This window comes from Coregonus clupeaformis, unplaced genomic scaffold, assembly GCF_020615455.1.
Source record: "Coregonus clupeaformis isolate EN_2021a unplaced genomic scaffold, ASM2061545v1 scaf0391, whole genome shotgun sequence".
Classification (NCBI taxonomy): Eukaryota; Metazoa; Chordata; class Actinopteri; order Salmoniformes; family Salmonidae; genus Coregonus; species Coregonus clupeaformis.
The window spans coordinates 37,562-54,425 of NW_025533846.1; the positions used below are offsets into that span (position 1 = coordinate 37,562).

A 16,864-nucleotide genomic window follows, 5' to 3' on the forward strand; every position below is an offset into this window, starting at 1 on the left:
GATTTTTAATGAATTTATTTGCAAATTATGGTGGAAAATAAGTATTTGGTCACCTACAAACAAGCAAGATTTCTGGCTCTCACAGACCTGTAACTTCTTCTTTAAGAGGCTTCTCTGTCCTCCACTCGTTACCTGTATTAATGGCACCTGTTTGAACTTGTTATCAGTATAAAAGACACCTGTCCACAACCTCAAACAGTCACACTCCAAACTCCACTATGGCCAAGACCAAAGAGCTGTCAAAGGACACCAGAAACAAAATTATAGACCTGCACCAGACTGGGAAGACTGAATCTGCATTAGGTAAGCAGCTTGGTTTGAAGAAATCAACTGTGGGAGCAATTATTAGGAAATGGAAGACATACAAGACCACTGATAATCTCCCTCGATCTGGGGCTCCACGCAAGATCTCACCCCGTGGGGTCAAAATGATCACAAGAACGGTGAGCAAAAATCCCAGAACCACACGGGGGGACCTAGTGAATGACCTGCAGAGAGCTGGGACCAAAGTAACAAAGCCTACCATCAGTAACACACTACGCCGCCAGAGACTCAAATCCTGCAGTGCCAGACGTATCACCCTGCTTAAGCCAGTACATGTCCAGGCCCGTCTGAAGTTTGCTAGAGTGCATTTGGATGATCCAGAAGAGGATTGGGAGATTGTCATATGGTCAGATGACACCAAAATAGAACTTTTTTGTAAAAACTCAACTTGTCGTGTTTGGAGGACAAAGAATGCTGAGTTGCATCCAAAGAACACCATACCTACTGTGAAGCATGGGGGTGGAAACATCATGCTTTGGGACTGTTTTTCTGCAAAGGGACCAGGACGACTGATCCATGTAAAGGAAAGAATGAATGGGGCCATGTATCGTGAGATTTTGAGTGAAAACCTCCTTCCATCAGCAAGGGCATTGAAGATGAAACGTGGCTGGGTCTTTCAGCATGACAATGATCCCAAACACACCGCCCGGGCAACGAAGGAGTGGCTTCGTAAGAAGCATTTCAAGGTCCTGGAGTGGCCTAGCCAGTCTCCAGATCTCAACCCCATAGAAAATCTTTGGAGGGAGTTGAAAGTCCGTGTTGCCCAGCGACAGCCCCAAAACATCACTGCTCTAGAGGAGATCTGCATGGAGGAATGGGCCAAAATACCAGCAACAGTGTGTGAAAACCTTGTGAAGACTTACAGAAAACGTTTGACCTGTGTCATTGCCAACAAAGGGTATATAACAAAGTATTGAGAAACTTGACCAAATACTTATTTTCCACCATAATTTGCAAATAAATTCATTAAAAATCCTACAATGTGATTTTCTGGATTTTTTTTTCTCATTTTGTCTGTCATAGTTGACGTGTACCTATGATGAAAATGACAGGCCTCTCTCATCTTTTTAAGTGGGAGAACTTGCACAATTGGTGGCTGACTAAATACTTTTTTTCCCCACTGTAAGTGTTCACATCCTTGAGTCAATACATGTTAGAATCACCTTTGGCAGCTGTGAGTCTTTCTGGGTAAGTCTCTAAGAGCTTTTCATTCCTGGATTGTACAATATTTGCACATTATTCTTTTAAAAATTATTCAAGCCCTGTCAAGTTGGATGTTGATCATTGCCAGGCAGCCATTTTCAATCTTGCCATAGTTTGTTAAGCTTGATTATGTCAAAACTGTAACTATGCCACTCAGGAACATTCAATGTCATCTTGGTAAGCAACTCCACTGTATATTTGGCCTTGTGTTCTAGGTTATTGTCCTGCTAAAAGCTGAATTTGTCTCCCAGTGTCTGTTGTAAAGCAGACTGAACCAGGTTTTCCTCTTGGAATTTGCCTGTGCTTAGCTCTATTCCATTTCTATTTACCCTAAAAAAAATTCCCTAGTACTTGCCGATGACAAGCATACCCATAACATGATGCAGCCACCACCATGCTTGAAAATATGAAGAGTTGTACTCAGTGATGTGTTGTGTTGGATTTGCCCCAAACATAACGCTTCGTATTCAGGACATAAAGTTCATTCTCTGCCACATTTTTAGCAGTTTTACTTTAGTGCCTTATTGTAAACAGGATGCATGTTTAGGAATATTTTTATTCTGTACATGCTTCCTTCTTTTCACTCTCTCACTTAGGTTAGTATTGTGAAGTAACTACAATGTTGTTGATCCATCCTCAGCTTTCTTCTAACACAGCTATAAAACTCTGTAACTGTTTTAAAGTCACCATTGGCCTTTGGTTTCCTTCCTCTCCGGCAACTGAGTTAGGAAGGACACCTGTATCTTTGTAGGGATTGGGTGTATTGATACACCATCCAAAGTAATTAATAACTTCACCATGCTCAAAGGGATAGTCAATGTAAAGTGTAATTAATAACTTCACCATGCTCAAAGGGATAGTCAATGTCTGCTTTATAAATGTTTACCCATCTACCAATAGGTGCCCTTCTTTGCGAGGCATTGGAAAACCTCCCTGGTCTTTGTGGTTGAATTTGTGTTTGAAATTCACTGCTCGACTGAGGGACCTTACAGATAATTGTATGTGTGAGGTACAGAGATGAGGTAGTCATTCATGCAACTTATTATGTGACATGTTAAGCACATTTTTACTCCTGAAATTATTTAAGCTTGCCATATCAAAGGGGTTGAATTCTTATTGACTCAAGGCATTTCAGCTTTTCAGTTTTAATTCATTTGTAAAGAAAATTCTAAAAACATAATTCCACTTTTACATTATGGGGTATTGTGTAGGCCAGTAACACAAAATCTCACAAAATCCATCTAAAATGCAGGCTTTAACACAACAAAATGTGGAAAAAGTAAAGGGGTGTGAATACTTTCTGAAGACACTGTAATGTTGTGCACTTGAGGATCTTTCACATAGAATCCAGTTAATCTGTCCAGAATATTTCCATCCCATGTATGGTACTAGGTCTTGTCGTAAAATAGCAATTCAGCTTAATTTTGGAGAAATACATCTAGTCAAAGCGTCTGAAATTTTCTGAAAACTGTACTGGGAATAATTCATATTTGTCTTAGAAGACTTAAAATGGAACAATATACAGTAAACGATGTTGAATGAAGCCCAATAATTATATGTGGGGAAGCAGTCCGTTTGTTGGAGTTTGCCACACAGATGCCCCACCAAGGAGAAATTCAGAATGGATGAGAAACAGACTGTACCACAGAAGGAAACATCAGTGGAAGGGGAGTCCAGTGCTTGCCTTCAATTTGGTCCCCTCGGAATGGAAGATGCCAAAACAATGCAATAACAACCATTAGCGGGTCATTTTTTGTTGTTGTATATTGGTTTATGGTTGGAATATGGTTAAAACATGGTTGACTACTGTAAAGATAATTTTGTTTTTATGTGCAAAGGTAATATCTTCTGAATGGTTACTGTTGATCACTTACTTGACAAAAAGGCTTAGCCTGGGGCTTGTGGCTCTCCCTTATCCTTATTGGTGGCTGGGGATCACAAATAGCAACAACCATTTTGGAACCAACAATCTGTTGGCTGAATCCTGTCATTCTCGTAAACTATGAAACAAATGCCAAATTGTTTGAGGGAGATGCTTATGTTTTGGGGTTAAATGAGTCAAAATGCTACAGAAATATAACTTTGGATGAATTTGAAGATGTGAGGTATTGGAGAATGGACACGTCATGGTTTTAATACCTTATACTTTAAATACTTTAAAACTAAGCTCACTCTTCATATTCTGTAAGTAACATCATGAAGATACATCAACGTCAGTATGTCTCTGTTATGAAACAATTACTCATAAAACAGAGGGACATAACCGTGTCACACCCTGGCTCTGGGGACTCTATATGTTGAGCCAGGGTGTGTAGATTCTATGTGTTTGTGTTCTGTGTTGTAGATTCTAGTTGTTGAATTTCTATGTTGGCCAGAGTGGTTCTCAATCAGAGGCAACGAGTGTCAGCTGTTGCTGGTTGTCTCTGATTGGGAACCACATTTAGACAGGCTGTCTTCCCACAGTAGTTGTGGGATCTTGTTCCGTGTTGGTTGTGTTAGACCTAGGACGTCACGTTATCGTTTGTTGTTTTGTTGTTCGTTTGATACTTAATAAAATAAGTATGTTTGCATTTCACGCTGCGCCTTGGTCCTCCTCCTTCGACGATCGTGACAAACCGAATGTTTGATCTTACCACTTCGCACCATATTTTTAGGCTACAATGATGAATAGTCGAGAACTTTTGTCGTGACATTATTTCATAACTCAATGAAGGCGCTGACGAAGGCCGATAAGTAAAGCTTATTAAAGAGAAATGATACTAGCAAGAACAGTATTTCCTATATTTAGCTGTTACCATGCACCTGCAACAAAGATAGCTCAGATGTGCGAGTGCCGTTCGAATTTTGAATAACTCAGTGAACAAAAGCATCAACTGTATTTCACGGTCCGAATTACTGGGCTCTGTGTTGTTGTCCTCCTCAGCCCTCTGACTTTCTCTGTTCTCATTGACCCTAACGTGAGGGTATACAAGGTCATCCTTTGGGGTTTGGGTGCCCAACATCATGTCAACTCAGGGCCTCATAAAACCTCTTTTACAAGTGCATTCTCTGGAATCTGTTGAAATGACTAAAACTAACAAAGCAAATGGATCCAATGGGTGTTGATGGAAAGCAGATGGTTAGTGAGGATTTTTTAGTGCCGCAGTGTCAATTCATGCTTTGAGTGGATTTATTCACATACTGTATATTTCTGAAAAGCATTTTTTATGCTGTGCATATGTGAATGTTTATGTGGTTTGTGTCTTTTTATATTAGTGTGAAGGCAGGGCGCTGTGAAGTGCATTTTCTATCCACTGTGAACTGTGGGTTCTGAATTATGAAGGGCCCTCCGAAGGGACTTTGAGTACTGTACTTGGAGTAGGGTGCCATGAAAGTAAGCCTAATATTAAGCCTGATGGGTGAAATTGAACTTCTAGGAGCATTGACAGTGGAACCTTTAGTAAGGTTACTAAGAAGTGCACTTTGAAGAACACTCCAATGGACTCTTTTTAAGGGCACTTTGTAGGGAACTGTATTGGAAGGTACAGTGCCTTCAGAAAGTATTCACACCCCTTTACATTTTCCACATTTTGTTGTGTTAAAAATGGATTAAATTGAGATTTTGTGTCACTGATCTACACACAATACCATATAATGCCGAAGTGGAATTTTGTTTTTAGAATTTTGTAGAAATTTATAAAATATGAAAAGCTGAAATGTCTTGAGTCAATAAGTATTCGACCCCTTTGTTAGCCTAAATAAGTTCAGGAGTAAAAATGTGCTTAACAAATCACATAAAAAGTTGCATGGACTCATTCTGTGTTCAATAATAGTGGTTAACATGATTTTTGAATGACTACCCCATCTCTGTACCCCACACATACAATTATCTGTAAGGTCCCTCAATAGATTAATGAATTTCAAGCACAGATTCAAACACAAAGACCAGGGAGGTTTTCCAATGCCTTGCAAAGAAGGGCACCTATTGCCAGATAAAAAAATAAAATAGCTCAGCGATTTCACCATGAGGCCGATGGTGATTTCAAAACAGTTACAGAGTTTTATGGTTGTGATATGAGAAAACTGAGGATGGATCAATAACAATGTAGTTACTCCACAATATTAACCTAAATGACAGAGTGAAAAGAAGGAACTGTACTGAATAAAAAATATTCCAAAACATGCATCCTGTTTGCAATAAGTCTGCTTTCCAACAGACACTGGGAGACGAATTCACCAGCAGGACAATAACCTAAATCAGAAGGCCAAATCTGCACTAGAGTTGTTAACCAAGGTGACAATGAATGTTCCTGAGTAGCCTAGTAACAGTTTTGACTTAAAATCTATGGCTGTCTAGCAATGACCAACAACCAACTTGACAGAGCTCACAGAAAGACTCATAGCTGTAATCGCTGCCAAAGGTGTTTCTAACATGTATTGACTCAGGGGGTTGAATACTTACCTAATCAAGATATATTAGTGTTTTATTTTTCATTAATTTGTAATAAATGTTCAAGTGTTTCTTCCACTTTGACATTACAGATTATTTTGTGTAGACCATTTTAATCCCACTTTGTAACACAACAAAATGTGGAAAAAGTCAAGCAGAGGGAATACTTACTGAAGGTACTGTAAGTGTGTCATTCCCGTGGAGGGGCCACTGGGCCATGTTTACACAGACGCTGTACTAATTGGCTAACAGTGAGGAGCTCTGTAGGGTATAGACTCACCATCCTGTCCCCCCACCACAAGCTGTTACTGTAACCTGACGGCATTCTGGCGGTGAGATGAAGTCAAGTACCAGTTTTGTGTGTGTGGGTTGTTTTTGCACACACCTATACACAGACCCTCCCCCCTCACACATAAACACACACGCACACGCACTGCACACACACACACACAAATCACTCACACAACAATAGATATAGAAGGCTTGTGTTTACTTTACCAAGTTACCTATTCAAATGTGTTTATAACAACCGACTACAAGAAAGACAGGACACCAACTCATGAGCAGCTGGATTCTCATTTCTCTCTGTCCTCTCCCAGGTGTAGCTTCCACCCAAGATGGCCGCCTCCTCCTTCATGTGGCACTGCAGGACTATCCTGCTGGCGGTGATGTGCTGCTTCCTGCCCCGCTCCACCTCCTCCCTCAATCTGGAGGACCCCAACGTCTGCAGCCACTGGGAGAGGTAGGCCAGACACACCCACAGGGGCCAGACACACCCACAGGGGCCAGACACACCCACATACAGGGACACCACTTCTCACAGGTGTGCATTATTTAACACCACCATCGCCTTAGAGTTACACCCTAGAGTTAAGTTAAAGTCTGGGTTGAGTTAAGTTAAAGTCTGGGTTGAGTTAAGTTAAAGTCTGGGTTGAGTTAAGTTAGTCTGGGTTGGGTTAAATTCCATTCAGTCAATTGAATCAGTTCAGGGGATGCACTGAAATTCAGTTCATGAATCGCAAACGGACCATTATTCTCGCTGTGGACCTTTCCATTCATGAATCCTAATTCAATTCATGGGAATGGAGTTGACCCAAACCCAGATTTAAGTACAACATTTCTCAACGTTGTTTTAGAACAACTTGTTGTTTTTCAGTGCTAATTTTATAACTGTTACTTTTTCCAGAGAACCAAATCAATCAAATAAAAGTTATTTGTCACATGCTTCGTAAACAACAGGTGTAACATTTAAATGCTTATTTACGGTCAGTTTCCAACAATGCAGAGAGAAAAATAGAAAAATAATAGCAGAAGGAATAAATACACAATGAGTAACGATAACTTGGCTATATACGCAGGGTACCAGTACCGAGTCGATGTGCAGGTAGATATGTACATATACTGTAGGTAGGGGTAAAGTGACTAGGCAACAGGATAGATAATAAGCAGTAGCAGCAGCGAATGTGATGAATCAAAAGAGTTAGTGCAGAAGGGGGTCAATGCAGATAGTCCGGGTAGCTATTTGGTTAACTATTTAGCAGCTTGGAAGTAGAAGCTGTTCAGGGTCCTGTTGGTTCCAGACTTGGTGCATCGATACCGCTTGCAGTGCGGTAGCAGAGAGAACAGTCTATGACTTGGGTGGATGGAGACTTTTACCGTTTTTAGGGCCTTCCTCTGACACCGCCTGGTATAGAGGTCCTGGATGGCAGGGAGCTTGGCCCCAGTGATGTACTGGGCTGTACGCAATACCCTCTGTAGCGCCTTGCAGTCGGATGCCAAACAGTTGCCATACCAAATGGTGATGCAGCCAGTCAAGATGCTCTCAATGGTGCAGCTGTATAACCTTTTCAGGATCTGAGGGCCCATACCAAATATTTTCAGCCCCCTGAGGGGGAAGAGGCGTTGTCGTGCCTTCTTCACATTGAGGGAGAGGTTGTTGTCCTGGCACCACACTGCCAGGTCACTGACTTCCTCGCTATAGGCTGTCTCATCATCGTCGGTGATCAGGCCTACCACCGTTGTTTCATCAGCAAACTTAATGATGGTGTTGGAGTCGTGCGTGGCCACGCAGTCGTGGGTGAACAGGGAGTACAGGAGGGGACAAGCATGCACCCCTGAGGGGCCCCCGTGCTGAAGGTCAGCGTTGCCGATGTGTTGTTGCCTACCCTCAGCACCTGGGGGCGGCCCATCAGGAAGTCCAGGATCCAGTTGCAGAGGTAGGGGTTCAGTCCCAGGGACCTGAGTTTAGTGATGAGCTTGGATGGCACTATGGTGTTAAACGCTGAGCTGTAGTTGATGAACAGCATTCTAACATAGGTGTTCCTCTTGTCGAGGTGGGAGAGGGCAGTGTGGAGTGCAAGAGATATTATGTAATCTGTGGATCTGTTGGGGTGGTATGCAAATTAGAGTAGGTCCAGGGTGTCTGTGATGATGGTGTTGATGTGAGCCATGACCAGCCTTTCAAAGCATTTCATGGCTACAGAGTTCTACAGGGTGATAGTTATTTAGACAGGTTACCTTGGTGTTCTTGGGCACAGGGACTATGGTGGTCTGCTTGAAACATGTAGGTATTACAGACTGGGTCAGGGAGAGGTTGAAAATGTCAGTGAAGACACTGAGTGCAAGCTCAGAGTACGTGTCTTGGTAATCCGTGCGGCCTTGTGAATGTTAACCTGTTTAAAGGTCTTACTCACATCGGCTAAGGGGAGCAAGATCATACAGTCGTCCTGAACAGCTGGTGCTCTCATGCATGGTTCAATGTTGCTTGCCTCAAAACGAGCATAGAAGGCAATTAGGCTGGTAGGCTGGTGTCACTGGGCGGCTTTCCCTTTGTAGTCAGTGATACTTTGCAAGCCCTGCCACATCCGACGAGCGTCAGAGCCGGCGTAGTAGGATTCGATCTTAGTCCTGTATTGACGCTTTGCCTGTTTGATGGCTCGTCGGAGGTCGTAGCGGGATTAGTGTCCCACTTCTTAAAAATGGCAGCTCTATCCTTTAGCTCGATACGGATGTTGGCTGTAATCCATGGCTGCTGGTTGGGATACAGTGAGGGAAAAAAGTATTTGATCCCCTGCTGATTTTGTACGTTTGCCCACTGACAAAGAAATGATCAGTCTATAGTTTTAATGGTAGGTTTATTTGAACAGTGAGAGACAGAATAACAACAAAAGAATCCAGCAAAGCGCAAGTCAAAAATGTTATGAATTGATTTGCATTTTAATGAGGGAAATAAGTATTTCACCCCCTCAATCAGAAAGATTTCTGGCTCCCAGGTGTCTTTTATACAGGTAACGAGCTGAGATTAACAGCACACTCTTAAAGGGAGTGCTCCTAATCTCAGTTTGTTACTTGTATAAAAGACACCTGTCCACAGAAGCAATCAATCAATCAGATTCCAAACTCTCCACCATGGCCAAGACCAAAGAGCTCTCCAAGGATGTCAGGGACAAGATTGTAGACCTACACATGGCTAGATTGGGCTACAAGACCATCGCAGAGCAGCTTGGTGAGAAGGTGACAACAGTTGGTGTAATTATTCGCAAATGGAAGAAACTCAAAAGAACTGTCAATCTCCCTCGGTCTGGGGCTCCATGCAAGATCTCACCTCGTGGAGTTGCAATGATCATGAGAACGGTGAGGAATCAGCCCAGAACTACACGGGAGGATCTTGTCAATGATCTCAAGGCAGCTGGGACCATAGTCACCAAGAAAACAATTGGTAACACACTACGCCGTGAAGGACTGAAATCCTGCAGTGCCCGCAAGGTCCCCCTGCTCAAGAAAGCACATATACAGGGCCGTCTGAAGTTTGCCAATGAACATCTGAATGATTCAGTGGAGAACTGGGTGAAAGTGTTGTGGTCAGATGAGACCAAAATGGAGCTCTTTGGCATCAACTCAACTCGCCGTGTTTGGAGGAGGAGGAATGCTGCCTATGACCCCAAGAACACCATCCCCACCGTCAAACGTGGAGGTGGAAACATTATGCTTTGGGGGTGTTTTTCTGCTAAGGGGACAGGACAACTTCACCGCATCAAAGGGATTATGGACGGGGCCATGTACCATCAAATCTTGGGTGAGAACCTCCTTCCCTCAGCCAGGGTATTGAAAATGGGTCGTGGATGGGTATTCCAGCATGACAATGACCCAAAACACACGGCCAAGGCAACAAAAGAGTGGCTCAAGAAGAAGCACATTAAGGTCCTGGAGTGGCCCAGCCAATCTCCAGACCTTAATCCCATAGAAAATATGTGGAGGTAGCTGAAGGTTCGAGTTGCCAAACGTCAGCCTCGAAACCTTAATGACTTGGAGAAGATCTGCAAAGAGGAGTGGGACAAAATCCCTCCTGAGATGTGTGCAAACCTGGTGGCCAACTACAAGAAACGTCTGACCTCTGTGATTGCCAACAAGGGTTTTGCCACCAAGTACTAAGTCATGTTTTGCAGAGGGGTCAAATACTTATTTCCTTCATTAAAATGCAAATCAATTTATAACATTTTTGACATGCGTTTTTCTGGATTTTTTTGTTATTATTCTGTCTCTCACTGTTTAAATAAACCTACCATTAAAATTAAAGACTGATCATGTCTTTGTCAGTGGGCAAACATACAAAATCAGCAGGGGATCAAATACTTTTTTCCCTCACTGTATGTACAGTTGAAGTCGGAAGTTTACATACACTTACGTTGGAGTCATTAAAACTTGTTTTTCAACCACTCCACAAATTTCTTGTTAACAAACTATAGTTTTGGCAAGTCGGTTAGGACATCTACTTTGTGGATGACACAAGTAATTTTTCCAACAATTGTTTACATACAGATTATTTCACTTATAATTCACTGTATCAGAATTCCAGTGGGTCAGAAGTTTCCATACACTAAGTTGACTGTGCCTTTAAACAGCTTGGAAAATTCCAGAAAATGATGTCATGGCTTTATAAGCTTCTGATAGGCTAATTGACATCATTTGAGTCAATTGGAGGTGTACCTGTGGATGTATTTCAAGGCCTACCTTCAAACTCAGTGCCTCTTTGCTTGACATCATGGGAAAATCAAAAGAAATCAGCCAAGACCTCAGAAAAAAATTGTAGACCTCCACAAGTCTGGTTCATCCTTGGGAGCAATTTTCAAAACACCTGAAGGTACCACGTTCATCTCTACAAACAATAGTACGCAAGTATAAACACCATGGGACCACGCAGCCCTCATACCGCTCAGGAAGGAGACGCGTTCTGTCTCCTAGAGATGAACGTACTTTGGTGCGAAAAGTGCAAATCAATCCCAGAACAACAGCAAAGGACCTTCTGAAGATGCTGGAGGAAACAGGTACAAAAGTATCTATATCCACAGTAAAACGAGTCCTATATCGACATAATCTGAAAGGCCGCTCAGTAAGGAAGAAGCCACTGCTCCAAAACTGCCATAAAAAAGCAGGACTACGGTTTGCAACTGCACATGGGGACAAAGATCGTACTTTTTGGAGAAATGTCCTCTGGTCTGATGAAACAAAAATAGAACTGTTTGGCCATAATGATCATCGTTATGTTTGGGCTTGCAAGCCGAAGAACACCATCCCAAACGTGAAGCACAGGGGTGGCAGCATCACACTGTGCTTTGCTGCAGGAGGGACTGGTGCACTTCACAAAATAGATGGCATCATGAGGAAGGAAAATGATGTGGATATATTGAAGCAACATCTCAAGACATCAGTCAGGAAGTTAAAGCTTGGTCACAAATGGGTCTTCCAAATGGACAATGACCCCAAGCATACTTCCAAAGTTGTGGCAAAATGGCTTAAGGACAACAAAGTCAAGGTATTGGCGTGGCCATCACAAAGCCCTGACCTCAATCCTATAGAAGATTTGTGGGCAGAACTGAAAAAGCCTGTGCGAGCAAGGAGGCCTACAAACGTGACTCAGTTACACCAGCTCTGTCAGGAGGAATGGGCCAAAATTCACCCAATTTATTGTGGGAAGCTTGTGGAAGGCTACCCGAAACGTTTGACCCAAGTTAAACAATTTAAAGGCAAGGGAATTTTTACCTTGATTAAATGTCAGGAATTGTGAAAAACTGAGTTTACATTTATTTGGCTAAGGTGTATGTAAACTTCCGACTTCAACTGTACGTACGGTCACTGTGGGGACGATGCAGTCGATGCACTTATTAATGAAGCCGGTGACTGATGTGGTAAACTTCTTAGTGTTATCGGATGAATCCCGGAACATATTTCCGTCTGTGCTAGCGAAACAGTCCTGGAGCTTAGCATCCGCTTCATCGGATTACTTCCATATTGAGCGTGTCACTTGTACTTCCTGTTTGAGTTTTCGCTTGTAAGCAGGAATCAGGAGGATAGAGTTATGGTCAGACTTGCCAAAGGGAGGGTGAGGGAGAGCCTTGTATGCTTGTATGTGTTTCTGTGTGTGGAGTAAAGGTGATCTAGAGTTTTGTCGCCTTTAGTTGTACAGGTGACATGCTGGTAAAAAAAAGGTTAAACGGATTTCAGTTTCCCTGCATTAAATTCCCCGGCCACGAAACGCATCGCAACTGGATGTGCATTTTCTTGTTTTCTTATGGTCCCTTACAGCTCGTTGAGTGTGGTCTTGGTGCCAGCATCAGTTTGTGGTGGTAAATAGACAGCTCCGAAAAATATTGATGAAAACTCTCTTAGTAAATAGTCTGCAGCTTATTATGAGGTATTCTAACTCAGGCGAGCAAAAACTCGAGACTTCCTTAACATTAGAGATTGTGCACCGGCTGTTGTTAACAAAGAGACACACCCCTCATCTTACCCAAGAGGCCATCCGGTCTAGACGATGTATGGAAAAACCAGTGAGATGTACAGTACCAGTCAAAGGTTTGGACACACCTACTCATTCAAGGGTTTTTCTTTATTTTTACTATTTTTTTACATTGTAGAATAATAGTGAAGACATCAAAACTATGAAATAACACATATTGAATCATGTTGTAAACAAAAAAGTTTTAAACAAATCAAAGTATATTTTATATTTGAGAATCTTCAAATAGCCACCCTTTGCCTTGATGACAGCTTTGCACACTCTTGGCATTCTCTCAACCAGCTTCACCTGGAATTATTTTCCAACAATCTTGAAGGAGTTCCCACATATGCTGAGCACTTGTTGGCTGCTTTTACTTCACTCTGCCGTCCGACTCATCCCAAATCATCTCAATTGGGTTGAGGTCAGGTGATTGTGGAGGCCAGGTCATCTGATGCAGCACTCCATAACTCTCCTTGGTAAAATAGCCCTTACACAGCCTGGAGGTGTGTTGGGTCATTGTCCTGTTGAAAAACAAATGATAGTCCCACTAAGCCCAAACCAGATGGGATGGCGTATTGCTGTAGAATGCTGTGGTAGCCATGCTGGTTAAGTGTGCCTTGAATTCTAAATAAATCACAGACAGTGTCACCAGCAAAGCACCCCCACACCATAACACCTCCTCCTCCATGCTTCACGGTGGGAAATACACATGCGGAGATCATCCATTCACCCACACCGCGTCTCACAAAGACACGGCGGTTTGAACCAAAAATCTCCAATTTGGACGCCAGACCAAAGGACACATTTCCACCAGTCTAATGTCCATTGCGCGTGTTTCTTGGCACAAGCAGGTCTCTTCTTCTTATTGGTGTCCTTTAGTAGTGGTTTCTTTGCAGCAATTCGACCATGAAAGACCTGATTCACACAGTCCCCTCTGAACAGTTGATGTTGAGATGTGTCTGTGACTTGAACTCTGTGAAGCATTTATTTGGGCTGCAATTTCTGAGGCTGGTAACTCTAATGAACTTATCCTCTGCAGCAGAGTTAACTCTGGGTCTTCCATTCCTGTTGCCGTCTTCATGAGAGCCAGTTTCATCATAGCGCTTGATGGTTTTTGCGACTGCACTTAAAGAAACTATCAAATTGCTTGATATTTTCCGTATTGACTGACCTTCATGTCTTAAAGTAATGATGGACTGTCATTTCTCTTTGCTTATTTGAGCTGTTCTTGCCATAATATGGACTTGGTCTTTTACTAAATAGGGCTATCTTCTGTATACCACCCCTACCTTGTCACAACACAACTGATTGGCTCAAATGCATTAAGGAGGAAAGAAATTACACTAATTAACTTTTAAGAAGGCACACCTGTTAATTGAAATGCATTCCAGGTGACTACCTCATGAAGCTGGTTGAGAGAATGCCAAGAGTGTGCAAAGTTGTCATCAAGGCAAATTGGCTATTTTAAGAATCTGAAATATGAAATACATTTTTATTAGTTTAACACTTTTTTGGTTATTACATGATTCCATATGTGTTATTTCATAGTTTTGATGTCTTCACTATTATTCTACAATGTAGAAAATAGTAAAAATAAAGAAAAACCCTTGAATGAGTAGGTGTGTCCAAACTTTTGACTGGTACTGTATATTATCCATGTCCTTGTTCAGCCATATCTCAGAGAAACATAGAATATTACAGTTCTTCAGGTCCTTTTGATTGGATAGTCTCGAGAGGAGCTCGTCCAGTTTGTTCTCTAGTGATTGATTGTACGTTCGCCAATAGAATGGAGGGTAGAGGTGGTTTATTTGCTCGCCAACGTAGTCTCGTCAGGATGCCGGCTTGTTTGCCTCTCTTGCGCCGTCGCTTCCTCTTTCAGGTCCCAGAGATTATGGCCTGTTCCAGAGAAAGCAGAACATCCAGAGATACCGACTCGTTGAAGTAGAAATTGTCATCCAAATTGAGGTTAGTGATAGCGGTTTTCTGATGTCCAGAAGCTGTTTTCGGTCATAGGAAATTATGCCGGAGACATTATGTACCAAAAAAGTTAACATCAGTGTAAAAAAACATAATTGGTTTGATTTGATGTGATATCATATGACTTTTGCAATTCGTGTGATATGCTACGAATCCAATTTGTGCAACATGTTACGAATTTGTTGTGCTAAAGATCCCGGAGTCCATCTTTAAGGGAAATCCATTAAAGCAGATTGAAAAGAACAAAGGTGGAAGCAGCTTTCCCAGCTAGATTCACTTTCACTGGTTAATCTGGAGCAACAGCTGCAGCCTTTCAGGGGCTGAGGGGGAGAGGAGAGAGAGAGAGGTTGCAGAACAGCTCCCACAGACTGTTGGGGCAAGTGTGTGAGTGTGAGTGTGTGTGTGTGTGTGTGTGTGTGTGTGTGTGTGTGTGTGTGTGTGTGTGTGTGTGTGTGTGTGTGTGTGTGTGTGTGTGTGTGTGTGTGTGTGTGCGTACGCTCGCGCTTCCTTGTGTCCGTGTGTGCGTGTGTGCGTGCATGTGTTTTAGAGCTGGGATGATAAACCAAAAATGATCGACACCGACCATACCGATCACTTATCGCAGCACTTTGCTGATATCGTTCATTACGATAAGTAGCCTACACTAGAGAAATGTCAAGGGTGATTGTTAATGGGACAATTGGTGGCTACAACCATCAAACCAGTAGTAGTAGTTTAAAGGGTAATACAAATTAACTGTGGTGCAGATTAATGTTATAAAGCTATCCTTCTAGTTATCATTATCACATCAATTCAGGCAATTTAGCACCATATGGATTTTTGTCTGTAGTGTGTGTGTGTGTGTGTGTGTGTGTCTGCGTCTGTGTGAGTGTGTCTGTGTCTGTGTCTGTGTCTGTGTGTCTGTGTGTGTGTGAGTGTGTCTGTGTCTGTGTCTGTTTCTCTGTGTGTCTGTGTGTGAGTGTTTGTGTGTCTGTGTCTGTCTGTGTGTGTGTGTGTGTGTATGTATGTATGTGAGTGTCTGTGTGTCTGTGTGTGTTTCTGTGTGTGTGTGTGTGTGTGTGTGTGTGTGTGTGTGTGTGTGTGTGTGTGTGTGTGTGTGTGTGTGTGAGTGTCTGTGTGTCTGTCTGTCCGTGTGTCTGTGTGTGTGTGTGTGTGTGTGTGTGTGTGTGTGTGTGTGTGTGTGTGTGTGTGTGTGTGTGTGTGTGTGTGTGTGTGTGACCATTCAATTCATCTTTCTCCTCACATCCATTTCCTGTCTGATTCACATTGAATCAAAAGGCCTGTCATGTCTGCACTTGATCTCTATCAATTGCAAGTTTTATTGAATGTTATTGACGTTCTGATTTTGGGTAACATCTTTTTGTTTCCTCTGAGAAGTAAGTAACCCAACCGTTCCTTAAAACCAACACGTGGCTAGGAATCTTTTCGGCCTGGCAAGTGTCATTTTTTGTGGTGTCTTACTGACCTTAAACCCCTAAATTAAAGACCTGCCCGCTTTATTGCCAAATACAAAAGGCCTTATATCAAGGTAACTGTAAGTGGCAAACGTATGCAATTACTGTGCACTAGGAATGTATGTTCAGACAGTTACATAGTATAGTAATTACCAGTTTTCCAATAATAAAAGGAACAAGTGAACGCTAACTGCATGTACTAGCTTTCTTTACATAGGTCATTTTTACGTAGGTCAATTTTATATAGGTCATTTTTACATAGGTCATTCCAACGCTTTACTCTGGTAAAAGGCCTGTCTAAAAAGAGGTGTAGCTTTGTCAAGTTGCACTTTCTTGAATTAGTGCACTTTAAGTTGATATTCCTCAAATTTGTGAACTTTAACGATGGAACAGAACTAAACAATTTCACGTTCTTAACAGGCACTAAAAGGAAGCATCCTTAAGGTTTCAGGCAGCCAACTCTCATTTCATAAGACTCCTCCATTTCTACATTGCGTGTCTTCCAAAAAGGCCTGCAGTCACAACCGCTCACATGCATGTCACAAGGGAGCCATTGTCACAGCCAACAGTTATTTTCTATGCGAAACATTCTATAATCCTATTTATAAACCCTGTTATAAATCCGTACACTTAGGAGTGACAAAATGCGAGGCCACACACAGCACAGGGGCTGTTTCGCAAATTTCACCCACTATACCC

General features: G+C 42.3%; 1 protein-coding gene across 2 annotated transcripts in view; it reads left to right on the forward strand.

Annotated features, from left to right (window-relative positions):
• The window catches only part of megf10 (multiple EGF-like-domains 10), a 104,863-nt gene that overhangs the window by 18,997 nt on the left and 69,002 nt on the right, over positions 1-16,864 (forward strand). For both annotated transcript variants that reach the window (XM_041897493.2, XM_041897494.2), the window contains exon 2: positions 6,556-6,698. In XM_041897493.2, coding sequence (XP_041753427.1) covers positions 6,574-6,698 — 125 coding nt within the window. In that variant the 5' untranslated portion in view covers positions 6,556-6,573. The remainder of the gene's footprint in view (positions 1-6,555; positions 6,699-16,864) is intronic.